Source organism: Orcinus orca, chromosome 21, assembly GCF_937001465.1.
Source record: "Orcinus orca chromosome 21, mOrcOrc1.1, whole genome shotgun sequence".
Classification (NCBI taxonomy): Eukaryota; Metazoa; Chordata; class Mammalia; order Artiodactyla; family Delphinidae; genus Orcinus; species Orcinus orca.
Window position 1 is genome coordinate 14,403,747 of NC_064579.1, and position 13,910 is coordinate 14,417,656.

Consider the following 13,910-nt stretch of genomic DNA (forward strand, 5'->3'; position numbering starts at 1 on the left):
TTGTGGAATGAATCGGTGACCTTGGCTTTGCTCATGAGCATCTTTCGGTTGCTGTTGCTTATTCTTGTAACTTTCTCAGTATCGTTTCCTCGAGACCTTTGTTTGGAGAGCATCTCTGTGCTTCCTGAACCTTCACCAGGGTTTCCTGTTTGTTAGTGAGTGGCTCAGTTGCAGTTTGGCCTTGGAATGATTTGCAGTCCGATTTTTCCTGTAGCAAATCTGTATTCTCATTTTAGTTGATGCTAGGATGGTATGCCTTGCCGTCTGTGGCTTTACGGGTGGGAGTGAGATGTGATACAGTGGAAAGCAGGCCAGACGTTTCCCTTACTTTAAACATTTAATAGTGCACTTATTGATTATATTCTGTACAGATATAGAGCAAGTTATAAACCTCTTATTTACTTTTTTTTCACTTAGACTGTATTCATGTAAAGTGTATTTACATTAGCAAAAAACAAACAGAAAAAAAAACAAACCAAAAAAGCCTTGAGGTACAAAATCCAAAAGAATATCTGAGGTATAAATACAAGTATATTTTAAATAATAATCTTTATCATGCTTTATCTGTGTTGGAAAGCACAGTGGACAGGTAGGCGTACATGTTTCTTAATAGAATGGTATATACAACATATACTCTTACAAATCTCAAAGCCATTAAGGTTGAATATACAAGTATATCTTCATGAGGCACGCTAATATCCAAAATACTCAAATTAAACTCTGATCTGTCCCCTGCCCCCTAATTCTTCAAAGAACCTTTGAAATAACACTGACAATGGTAACTAAATTATAACAAAATAAAAGTCCTTCTTACAACTCTCATTCATACATTATTCACTTTTGATCCATATAAAATAAATTCACTAATACTGTCTTTTGAGCCAACCTTTACCGTTACAGTAAAACCTGTATAAAGACCACCCCTCCAAAGCCCTGCACTAGTGTGTTTTTGATTGTTTGTTTGTTTTTTACTGTGATTACTACTTTCCATTACTACTAAAATATATTTCCAGGGGCTTCATAAAGGAGAAGAAAAAGAAATGTAGGAAAAACAAAATTTAAAAAAACCCCTATTTGCTGAGAAGGACAAATCCAATTAACATATGCAGCTTTCAAAAATGCTGTTAATAACCATAACAACAAGCAACTTTTGTGGTTGGGTTAAATTTACAAGGGTTTCCTTGGGACACAGTTTCCTGTGTTCCCATACATAGTGCCTTAAAGAGCTTCTCCTAACATGGAAATGCAAAGAATTTGCGGACACGTAAAAGGTGTTGATATTTGATTCAGGAGTAGATGTTAAGAGTGCTCAGTTTTCACATCTCAACTTAAAAACCAAAAAACAGAACTGTGCTTTGGAGCTAGCAAGGGGGAATTTCCATCCCTGAATTCACCTGTACTGGATAAAAACAACTTTGCTATCTGCAATCAGGTCTAGAGACAAACTGTGTTTAAAATGGGCTATCCAAGTAAATTTATTACAATCACTTTTAAGGTAAAGAAGAGGTTGGTGGAGACGGAAAGTGTTTACTAACTCAGGAAAAAAAAAAAAAACCAGACAAGGGTGGGTTGTCTGACACCCCAAAATAAATGGGTTCACTTTCTGGATAATTCCATGGGTATTAACCTGATGCATCACGATCCTTCTTGGAGGTGTCTCAGTGTGCCAGACACTGTAGCCCAACTTACACATCTATGCCATTCGACCAGCAACAAACACACATACACACACCCCTCTGTGCAAACCTTTCTTTGCTCTTCTCAGCGAGAAAATATGTCAAAGAGGACCAACTATTCCAGTGGATACACCAGTCCCTCCACACACTGCAAAGAAAATGACATAGGTACACGTACACAGACACCGACATCGCAAGAGAATGACGTCTCTTCATTATCTTCCCTAATGTATTTATAGTTTTGCTTCTCAGAAGCAATTCGAATAGGAATACTTTTTTTTTTTTTTTTTTGCACAGTCATATATTCCAGTCAAGGTCCATAATACAGACCTTAAACGAATAGAAAGCAGCTTTAAAAATGTATCAAATCACTATAGTCAATTCCCACACTCCATCTTGTAGTTTTGTTTCAGGATCAGACACTGAACCCAATCTTCCAAGGACTGGCAAGGGTTCTAGAAACAAAGGCCCAGATAATGGACATGCTTCAGGAATCACCTAGATTTGGTGTCTTTGGTTTCAGTGCTCTGATTACTGAAGGAGTCTCGGATCTTTACAACTTCAGCTGCACACAAATGTCCGAAAGATTTCGTGTACCACTCTGGCATGTGGCCCCTACGACAGACAGGAAAGGAAACGCAAATAAATTATTCGAGTTGGAAAACCCTGAATCAGCTGAAGGGAGTTCTGAATATACTTCTATTTCTTGATCAGCAAAATGTGCGAGCAAAGATCCCTCTTATTATTCCAAAGTAATCTGCTGGCATCTCCATTACACTTTTGGAACCAGAAGTTTCTCAAGGAACAACATATTGAGTGCAGATACTGAGTGAAACTGTTCAGGAAAGAAAGCTCTGGCGTGTAGAACAAAAACAGACCATACAGATACTTGCAGTACAGAGCTGTAAAGACTTCAAATGAGGACTTATTTAACAGGAGAGCCACTTTGGAAAGTTTTTAGAGGTTTGTTTTTTTCTTGTTGGTATTGCTGCATTTCGTTCATTTTCTGATAAGAATTCGCACTGATCTATGGCACAAAGTATAGGTCTAATTAATTACTAAAAGGGCATGTCACATTATTCAAACCTCTTTGAATATACAATGAGAAACATCTGATTGCTAATTCGAACTCTCATTTCCTGTGGCTTTAAGTTCGTGGCAGAACCACCACATCCACATTGCTTTAGTACCATATTCTCTAAGGGGTGGAAATTAGTAAGTGGTACCCAGAGGACCAAGAAACATGAAGGAGTTACTTTATAAGCACCGCTCTTCACAGAGCATCCAAGATGCAGGGATGTATTCACTCAAGATGTCAAACAACAAAAAAAAAAAGTCAGCACTAGAACATACCTTAAGTCAGCTCTGCACATGTAGGTGAGTTTGGATTTCCCTGACCCGCAGGGTTCGATTAGATACCTGGCCAGGAGCACATTGACCCTCACTCCCACCACAGGGGCCCGGTCGTGATCCACGGAGGTGAATAAAAGGGCACAAGCTCCCTTGGGTAAATTAGTCCTCCATGTTCTGTAGGGACAAAACGAGAGGGGAAAAAAATGGAGTTTCCTGGAAGCCGAGTTTAAAACGGGGCCTCACTCTTAGAGAAGGCAGCTGAAGGGCAGGATGGGGGCCACGCCATGCATCCATCCTTGTGCAAGGACTCCTGAATGACTAACTTCAACAGAGCCCCTTCTGCAGTGGTATTTAAGCTCACACAGTCAGTTCTTGGAAAGAGGACCAATCTGAAGTGGGTCTGAAAACCCTTTTTCTATTTCACAAATGTAGTAGAACATGGACATCCAAATATTAGTCCGTTGGAGAAGTTCTGGACTAATGATGTGACATTTCCTCAAAGATTTTTGGAATTCTTCTTTCAATGATATCTTCAGAGAATTTATGAATCACGTATGAATCAGCCTTAACCACAGCTCACTTGGGACCCAAATGTTACTTCCTGGCTTCTGCATTCGCTAGCTGTTTCTAACGAGAAAATCTACCCTAAAGGGGGCAAAAATCAGCTACCACTGAACACGTTCAATGGAATGTGCCTCTCTTTCTGAGCTCGGTTCCAAAAGAGCTCAAACCATTTTCAGGGACGGACACGCTGTTGGAATAAACGAGGATATATTTTTCATAGTTGGAAGGGTTCAACGCTTTTCTGGAAGCAAACGTTCTATTTTAAATAATGTTGGCATCTTATAACATTCAGTGCCACAGAGGCTCACCCTTGCCGCAGTAATCAGCCCGGAAGCTCTCACCTCAGAACAACGTAGTCCCGAGCGGGGTGGGGCGCCATACTGTTTTGCACATACTGGTAAATTTCAGTTCGGCTGTCCAGGATCTCAATCACTTTTGAATCCAACAAGTCCACGTCCCAGAGGTGCTGCTCTTTAAGTAGGCGCTTTAAGATTTCCTCAGGCGATGCAGGGACTTCAATGGTTGCCCTCCAAAGCCTTAGAGGTGGTCCTTCACTCACCTGAAAAGACGATGTACTCGTCAGTGCTGAGACCATTCCCACACACCTAGTCTCTGAAGGCAAACTACTAGCTGGGTACCTCGTCCTAATGTTTATTTCTGGCTTTAATAGGCTGCTGACCGCAAGTACATTCACGATCAGGCCAGAAAGCAAATAGTACTGCTGGCATCATCTCCGGTTGTATCTGTTTTCCTGGGACCCATATTAGGGTCAATGTAATAAAACTAAGATTTATCTGCACTCCCAAGCCTGCATGGCCATCCGACTGCTCTCATTGTTTCTACTCAAGGCGGTAGAGACAAATCAACAAATACCTCCATGCACCTATCATGCAAAGCAATACAGGATGCCTCTGCCCTTAAGGGGCTTTCAGGTTAACCACCCACCCACCCAGCACTCCCTGCTCATTAAAGGGCCAAGAGAAGAGTGACTGAGAACAGGAGAGAGCCCAAGGGGATTCCAATCAAATGATGGAAATATCTAGGCACGTCACAAAATGCCCAAAGGCCCCATACCATTAGTAAAACATTCCAGGGAATTCTAGTGTGTTTCTGTGGAACCAAAGGATTTCACTAGATATTTTGATTCCCCTGACACATGTTCAATGAGCACTGTTCCTCACTGAACTGGTTTCCACTCTTACCTGGGGAATAGGGATCACCTGGCTGCCTAGCTCTATAAGGAAGGGAATGGGTGACAGATCCCCAAGGAGAACTGTGTTGGCAAAAGGGTATCTCGTCTCTGATGAACCCAAGTCCTGACCACTAGAATTCAGATGGCTGACAACGGGGAGATGACGTACCTTCTTATAGGATAGCTCAGCCTGCTCAGATGTAGAGTAGCTGACCCAGCCTTTGAATTTCTCTTTGACCTCTTTAAACAGGCTGTCCACACAGTCCTGGAGGAAGTGTTGGTAGCTGGCTGACTCATCATTACAAAGGCGTCCTAATGCTTCTAGGGTAAGTGGCTTCAGCTCTTGTTCGGTGTAGGAATTTCGACATCGGCTCATTTCCTCAGGAACCTGGGAGGGACACGAGAGACATAAAGGAGGTTTGTTGCCCATCAGAGGAAGCGGCAAGATCCTCAAGGCAGTGCAAGCAGTCCAGTCCCCCTGCTTCCAACAGATGGAGGAGCGTCCCTGCCGACCTCATGTGGTATCGTGACGACGCAAGCAGATCACCTTCATAAAGGTACCTAGAAAGCTTATTTTTGTCTGAGGTCCTCTTCTTTAGAAAGTTACAGTAGGAGAGTAAGTGATTAAAATAGGGTGTACGTTGACGAAAACAGATTTTTTTTAATTGAAGTACAGTTAGTTGATTTACAATATTACAATAGTTTCAAGTGTACAACATAGTGACCCAAAAACTTTATAGATTATGCTCCACTTAAAGTTATTGTAAAATATGGGCTATATTCCCTATGCTGTACAATATATCCTGTCGCTTATTTATTTTATACACAGTAGTCTGTACCTCTTACTCCCCTTGCCCCCCACACCCCTCTTACCTTTCAAGCCACTAGTTTGTTCTCTATTCCTGTGAGTCTGTTTCTGTTTTGTTATATTCATTCTTTGTCTTATTTTTTTAGATTCCACATGAATGCAATAACATACAGTACTTGTTTTCCCCTGCCCGACTTATTTCACTAAGGATAATACCCTCCAGGTCCATCCCTATTGTTGCAAATGGTAAAATTCAAAATTTCATTCTTTTATTTTTTTTAATTAAATTAAATTAATTAATTAATTAATTAATTTTTGCGGTATGCGGGCACTGTTGTGGCCTCTCCTGTTGCGGAGCACAGGCTCCGGACGCGCAGGCTCAGTGGCCATGGCTCATGGGCCCAGCCGCTCCGTGGCATGTGGGATCTTCCCAGACCGGGGCACGAACCCGTGTCCCCTGCATCGGCAGGCGGACTCTCAACCACTGCGCCACCAGGGGAGCCCCTCATTCTTTTATTTTAATGGCTGAGTAGTATTTCATTTTATACACACACACCCCCTCCCCACCACATCTTCTTTATCCATTAATCTGTTGATGGACACTTAGGTTGCTTCCACTGGCTACTGTAAATAATGCTATGACCATTGGGGTGCATGTATCTTTTTGAATTAGTGCTTTTGTTTTCTTTGGATATACTCAGGAATGGAATTGCTGGATCCTAAGGTAGTTCTATTTTTAATTTTTTAAGGAATGGTCATACTGTTTTCCATAGCGGCTGCATCTCAGATACAGAATTTATTTCAGATAATTTGTTACTTCTGCTTTCTAAGTAAAGGGGTATGGAGGTAGGCAAGTTCATTAACATATTAGCTCTAATGAGCTTATACATTATAAAATATATAAATAAGACATTCTCAGACTACATATATAATCTTCAGCTGTGGAAAAGACCTTTTGGTTAAGATGTGAACAAGTTGGGACTTCCCTGGCAGTCCAGTGGTTAAGACTCCACTCTCTCAATGCAGGTGGCACAGGTTCAGTCCCTGGTTGGGGAACTAAGATTCCGCATGCCGCACAGTGCGGCCAAAAAAAAAAAAAAAAAAGATGTGAACAAGTATGGTGCCCAAGATTTTGTCCTCATTTACATCATCCTTGACAAATAACAAAACTTCCCATCTCCTTACCTGGAAAAGCTTCTTGCACTCAGCAATCATATGGGCTAGCCCTTGAGTGGCAGCAAGATTTTCATTCAAATCTTTCTGATCTGGTTTTCCCAAGCTTTGTTTTCTTTGCATTACCCTAGAGAGAGAAATAAGGGAAGGGAAAGATTCAAATATATATATATATATATATATATATATTTTTTTTTTTTTGCGGTCCGCGGGCCTCTCACTGCTGAGGCCTCTCCCATTGGGGAGCACAGGCTCCAGACACGCAGGCCCAGCGGCCATGGCTCATGCGCCCAGCCGCTCCGCGGCATGTGGGATCTTCCTGGACCGGGGCACGAACCCGTGTCCCCTGCATCGGCAGGCGGACTCTCAACCACTGCGCCACCAGAGAAGCCCCGAAGTATTTATATATTTTTAATCAATGTGTTATTCGAGGAAACCTAAAGGAGAGAAAAAGACTTTCACTGGAGGCTATTTGTCATTAAGTGGTTAAGAAGAGCTTTACTCTGGTGCACAGAAAACATGGAAGAGACTGTCTCCGATGAAATCTAGGTTATTTAAAACCATCACGTTAAATAGGTTCCTATTTAAACAGGGCAGCTTGTAAGGTCTATACCGTGTGGGGTGGCAGGAAGGAAAGGCAGCTTTGAGGAGTATGTGGGTGGCAGGCACTTGTCAAGGGGCTAAACAGGATCATTCTTTCCAGTGTAAATAAACAGAAGCCCCTCCTGTCAGTGAGAGAAAAGTCTATTGTTTCCTAGAGCTTTTGTCTTAATCTTATCTAATCTCTCTCTTCTGCTCACCTCTAGCTCTCTATCCCATTAAACACAGGACTAGTTAATTAAGCATTGTATGGCTTTCAGAAGCAAAGCTAACTTCACTAGCACAACCAGGCCTCACCCTACAGCTGAGAAATATTTGTCAAGTTCCTTTACAGCTGAGGAAAAGGATCAGCAGGATGAATTTAGTAGAAAGGGGTTAGTGACACTTTACCATGAGGCCTTTATATGAAATATTCATATAAGTAAAATGATCCAACTGGTTCTGCCATTTCTTCCTATCAGCATAGGCAAGTTATTCAATACTTACTCAAGTGACCTGCCCTGCAGTCTTGCCTCATGTGTAAAATAGATACTAACAGGAGCTTCACCTCCTACGATTGTTATGAGGATTAAAGATGATAATCAATGTCCAGGGTGTAGCCCCATGCTGGGGACAGAGTAAGTGCCGAGCAGAAGAGCCTTTGTTATGTTCCAGATTCCTGGACCTCCACAGTCACTTCGATCTTGTCTACATCTAAGGAGAAACTTTGCAACAATGGGCTCAGCTGACTCTTAACTTTGAGGCTCAACGTCATCCTTAGTCATTTCAGATCCAGCTCCTTTCAACTTTCCCACACAGGCCGGCAGCTTGGTTCTACTGAAGAAGCCAAGGCAGCTTGGTTTTATTTATGCAGAAGCCAAGGAAGCAGGGCTCTCGTTCCCCACCCAGTCTTTGAGGTCTGTAAACTCTCTTGTCTGTTTGCCGGCAGAAAGTATGATGACAATGTTACAGAGAGCACTGGGGGGAGGATCAGCGGAAACACCTCCCACGGCAAAGCAGTAATGCACATCTCTCTCAAAACCTGGATGAAACTAGACTGTCTAGGAAGTCACGCCCCCAGGGCCGAGAAGAAAGAATGGAAGCAGCACAAGGGAGAAGCTCCTTTTTTCTGGATTCGGGTACGAACCCAACAAAAACACAGGGACAGCCCTACAAGGAAACGGAGGCTTCTTCTGTCTAAAGAACGGAGCATGCGCGTGCGTGTCTCACCATGCACGTGTGCGTCTCAACACTACGCGTGCGCGTCTCACCGTGCACGTGCGCAGCTCACTGGACCCGTACCTTGGAGAGGAATTCTCTCTCTTGAGGGTGTTGAGGTGGAAGAGGGAAGGCGCCAAGCACACGGCCAAGTTGGTGGGAGTCATCTGGTTCTCCTTCACAGCTGCTGTGACATCGCTCAGGAAGTAGAGGAGCGTCTGCAGGACCTCCCTGTTCTCGTCAGGCAGGAGCATGATGGCGGCCTTGATCGCCTGGAGGCGCTGGTCCTTGGGCACATCTGCACAACACCCGCATTTGCCCCAGTGATTTTCCATGTACGCTCGCAAGGAAACGTCCCAAAGCAAATAGCGGCATCAAAGACCTCAGCCCAGCACTGAACAAGCACTTGCAAAAAGTGTACTTGAGGTTAATACGGAAGAAATTAGGGATGGCCACCAGCGTCACCACCCTCAAGTGCTTCCTGCCTGTGGAGGAGTTACAAGTTTTAAAAACCCACAACGCCAATATACTCCTGAATCCACCTCAGAGTGCAGCTCCAGATGATGCCTGCTCTTCTCTTTTACTTTACAGTTCTTTACGGTTCTTTCTTTTCTAAGTAATTTTTGGAAACTCCTAGTTTACCATTCTTAATTACTGAACATTATAGGCTATACTTTAGTTTCAACGAGAAATCCTATCAAAGACATACAAGAGGATGAGAACCGAGATTTCTTCACCTTGACTACAAAATGTTCAGCATCTCAGCGGACTCTCCCAATTTCAACTGATCTGTTCATTCTTTAAATGGAGAAAGGAAGCTGCTAATATATTCCATTTAAACAACAGATATGTTTAACTAGTAATTTCTTTAAGTTTTAGAAAGCCCTACTGAGAGGCTACTATAAAAATACACGCTTGAGAAATAAACCCATAAAAATATATAATATAACAATATAATGTAATGTATTATAACATTATATAATATATATGTATAATACAATTATAATGTATTATATATAAATAAATAAAATAATACACGTAGAAAATGTGGAACACAACTTTCAGGTCTTCTTTACTAGGCAAATTTTTCTTTTAAAAGGCGTGTGGTGGAAAACTGAAGTCACTCAAATGCAGCTCCATAGGACAAACTGATTAAACAGCTCCATGGTTACAATGTATAACAAATACCTTGGTGGGGGAAATGTGACCTGTGTTTTCATAAAATCTGAAAGGACGAAGCAAATAATGAAATAATCCAGACCAACTCCATTTCTCATAAAATAAAGTCCCACGTGCCAGTTCTAAAGACAATTCAAGCACTGAGAGAAGCTGCTTTTAAATTACATTGCTGTAATAACACACTGAGCCAAGAAAAACACAAGGCTGTAGGAGCTATAATCCTGATCTTGATCATTAATTCTGACCACTGTTTGCTTTAAGCTTTACTTAAAAGTGAGATGGGCATGGGTATTGTTTTCCCAAGTATTTCTGGTAGAAGCTGAGATGAATAGCAGAAAAAGATTATTTATTCGTTTTACAGCAAGATAAAACACACAGACACCTGTGAAACTTTAAACACAACAGGCCCTGCTAGAGAAATGTGAAGCAACTGAAATGCCTACAGACAAGGCGGAGAGAGAGATCTCGGAATCTGCTCTTTTAAGTATCTTAGATAACACTGTTCTGGAAACGAATGAAAAAAACGGAGCTCCTGGATCAGAATGTAAAAATGCACAGTTGCTTCGGTAATTAGAGAATGATGACGAGGGCAATTTATTTTTGCATTATTCAACAGGTACACAGAAACCTGTTCCACAAACAAGAAGGCAAGGAAGAAAGAAATCGATGACGTATTTCTAAGAGATCATCATGTAGGTCCAAGAGAATGACATCAAAGGAGGTACAGGTTTCAGCTGACCCCACTTTTCCCCACTGCCAACAACGTCAAGATCAAAGAACACTTACATTGGTAGATCTGCAGAAAGGTTTCCGAGAGTTTGTTCGTCATTAGTGGCTCAGGAAGATCTCGAAAATACTGCTTCAACATGTCTGCCACATCATAAGCAGACTGCCCCTCATAGTTGACACAATCTATGGTGCTTTCATTCATCTGGCGCAGAGCCTGAATCCGGGATTTGACACCTGATTTTCTGAAGAGTCCAACCTATTGTAAAAAAAAAAAACATTAAGCGTTTTTTCACTGCAAAACTAGAAGAAGATGCATGCATCTGGACTCCCATGATTAAGCGGGACCTGCAGGCAGCGGCTCTCACCTGATCCAGACAGTGGTTGCGGAGGTAGCGCATGGCCTGCTGAATGCTCTGGGGGAGGGGCTGTCCTGTGCGCTGCACGTTGACCGTCAGAGGGACCCCGAATACATGCCGGTCCTTGTAGTCTGGAACCTTGATCCTTTTCATAAACTTGGGCACAGCCCTATTGAAAAAATATTGGGGGTTGGAGGGATATGTTTACTTGTCTATGTTTCTGTCCATCTGTGCAGTTAAACCCTGTGGGCTCTAGATCTGTGCTAGTAAGGTAGCTATTTAAATTTAAATCAAACAGAACTACAAATTCAGTTCCTCAGTTGTATCAGCCACATTTTAAGCACTCGCTAGCCATTTGTGGCCAGTAGTTACCATACTGGACTGGGCAAATATAGAACATTGCTACCACCACAGAGAGTTCCATTGGACAGTGATGTTCTACATCCTCTAAGGGTTGGGGCTGTGAGGCCCAGTAACAGCTCCTCAGTTGGGGATTCTCCTTCCACTGGTAACTCTGAGAACTGGGTTTGTGTTCCTAAGGGAGGTGATGGGCTTCCTTACAGAACGGCGGCACAGGAAGGAACAGAAGGAGAAAAGAACAGTCAAGACCCTACGTAGGAGCTTCAGGACAGAGTTGAAAAACAAGTTCCTATTTGTCCTGAAAATGGACAAGAATCATTTCTAGGTTCTCGATGAGATCCAAAGTATTTAGGGTAAAAAAAAGATCAGGATGAGAAAACAGCAGATGCATGATGTTGGTCTGACATAATGAGAACCAACTCCGGAGCTCAACAGTGGGGGCCAAGCTAATGACCCGGAGTCAAAATAAATTCTCCTGCTGATGACCCCAGAGAATATGACATCTTTAGCTTTCTAAAGGAAGCCGGAGAAGAACAATGAGGGTTTTGTGAGCCTACGCCAGGCTCCCTGGAGTCCTGACACCAGGTCCAGCCGGAGCAGTATATGCAGCAGCAGGAAACCAATGTCATGCATTTAATGCTGTGAAGCAGAAATTTCAGCTCTACAAATGACCTCTCTAAATGGGACAAGAAAGGGCAAGGCCGAACAGGAAGAGAACTTTGTGTAGAATTTCTCCTCACTCCGTGGATTCCCACAGTGCGAGGCTTTAACATTTGGTTTGGACTCACTGGAAAAACTGCCCAGAACCCAGGAGGTATTATGGACTTTCAGATTCTTGAGGGTTCGGTGGTGCTGGTGGGGGCAACCCAGAAATGAGAGCGTAAAGTATGCAGTTTTAAATAGCCAGCCGGGAAACCCTGACTCGAAGCACAGAGGAACACGGCGCGAGGCAGACTGCCTTGACTTTCGAGTGCTTACACCACAGCCATGGCGCGTTACTGTTTATAGCTCTAGGAAAGGTGAAACTGAAGCACACAGCCAAATTTGTGTTTCCATACAGTTAAGTATATGGTATCACGGCTATAAGTGTGCATAATACTCGCTTTGTCGGGGGAGAAAAGCCCAGCGGCGGAATGTGCAAGGAACACATTACGATCTCCACCGAGAATCTGAAGCATGTGGGGATAAACCAGTCAATACTTATTTCTGTCATTCAGAACAAACAACTTCTGTATTTAGCAGGGCTCCCATAATAACAGCCTTTGAACAGGAGATGCTTTGATGCCCAAGTTAACCTCACTATGAGTCCCAAGGAGGGGAGGAGCTGGAGAGAGAAGGGTTACATTGCTCCGCTGACTCTCTGGTTTGCTACCGAGCGCTACTCATGAATTGGGCCACTTCTCCATTTTTATAAAGAGCGGTAATTGTGCAACTGGATAATGAACACTTGGACTGGTGAAAAGACTTCAGGATACGCAGCTGACAGTGCAGAATGCGCTGGGATGTCAATGTAGAGACATTTCTCTGCTTTGCACTCAGTAGGAAAATTAAAATATGCACATAATGGGTCCTATCCATGACCCATCCAGCCTGACAGTCTGCATCTCACACCATACACACCAAGGGCCATACTTCTGAAAGTATGGGCAGCTCAATGAATTTTATCTTCGTATATTATTTTAGTCTATGATATCTTAGAGTGGTGAATTCCTTAAAATGATTATCCACTGCTTAAGAGTCTGTTGGAAAAAACAAAACTAAACTCTTTAGTTCAGGTAGATTCTTGTGAGGCTGCAAATACTCACATCAAAAATGATTTCTAAAAATGTGCACAAAGAGGGGTACAAAACCAGGTACTGTACATGGAGCATTTCAAAGTTGGTCTCACAACCTTATGACCTAAACAGTTTTCTTCCCTTCCTTCCCAGTTATGATCTGATCCTGTACGTGTATTTGCCTGTGGTGGGCTATTCCCACCACTGGGAAGGAAGCGCCTGGACAATGAGATGGAAGAGTCGAGCATGCTCATCCCATCAACTGGCACTGAAAACTCAACCAGCCCTGATGGAAACTCCCTAAAGCTAGATTGGCTTAAGCAGGGTCAAAGGTAGCCTCAAGAGCGCAGAAACTGACGGCATTAGGATGATGGACTCAAGATCCAGGATGCAACTGTCACATCCTCAGTGTTGGGAGAGCACTGGTTGAGAACATTTTCAAATACAGTTCACTGGACAGTTTAAACCCTTACCAGCTAAAACCATGCTTATTAGAAGGCGTGTATTTCTCCAGCAGGGCGGTCAACTTCAGGAGGGAGTATTTCTGCAGCAGGTTCATCTGGGCCACAGATTGGCAGTTAATCTGCAGCGATACAGAGTTTAAGCTCGGCCGATGAGAGCTCTGGAAACTGTGCCATCTCAGCCTGTGCCTGCGAGAGAAGGCGGGGAATGTGAGTGAGTACAAAAGCTTTTTAATGGGTCGATGCAGAGTCAGCAGTGGGCCGCTCACCGGCCTCTTATCTTAGGAACTGAGAAGACTCAACTTCCATTCCAGTCTTTTTTTCCCCCCTGTGGTAAAATATATATAACGTAAAATTTACTGTCAACCACTTTGAGTGCACAGGTAAATACACTAAGTATTAAGTACATCCACAGTGTGGTACAACCATCCGTACCATCCATCCACAGAACCTACTTCATTCGTCTTCCCAAACTGAAGCTCTGGTA

The 13,910-nt window shown here is 42.9% G+C and overlaps 1 protein-coding gene across 3 annotated transcripts in view; it reads right to left on the minus strand.

The window, feature by feature from the left end:
• Window positions 1-1,946: 1,946 nt before the first annotated feature.
• DLC1 (DLC1 Rho GTPase activating protein) overlaps window positions 1,947-13,910 on the minus strand; it is a 404,638-nt gene continuing 392,674 nt past the window's right edge. For all 3 annotated transcript variants that reach the window (XM_004277160.4, XM_004277161.4, XM_004277162.4), the window contains 9 exons: window positions 13,436-13,612; window positions 10,837-10,996; window positions 10,529-10,727; window positions 8,648-8,861; window positions 6,779-6,893; window positions 4,955-5,173; window positions 3,935-4,152; window positions 3,030-3,203; window positions 1,947-2,291 (listed from right to left, as the gene is read on the minus strand). In XM_004277160.4, coding sequence (XP_004277208.1) covers window positions 2,171-2,291; window positions 3,030-3,203; window positions 3,935-4,152; window positions 4,955-5,173; window positions 6,779-6,893; window positions 8,648-8,861; window positions 10,529-10,727; window positions 10,837-10,996; window positions 13,436-13,612 — 1,597 coding nt within the window. In that variant the 3' untranslated portion in view covers window positions 1,947-2,170. The remainder of the gene's footprint in view (window positions 2,292-3,029; window positions 3,204-3,934; window positions 4,153-4,954; window positions 5,174-6,778; window positions 6,894-8,647; window positions 8,862-10,528; window positions 10,728-10,836; window positions 10,997-13,435; window positions 13,613-13,910) is intronic.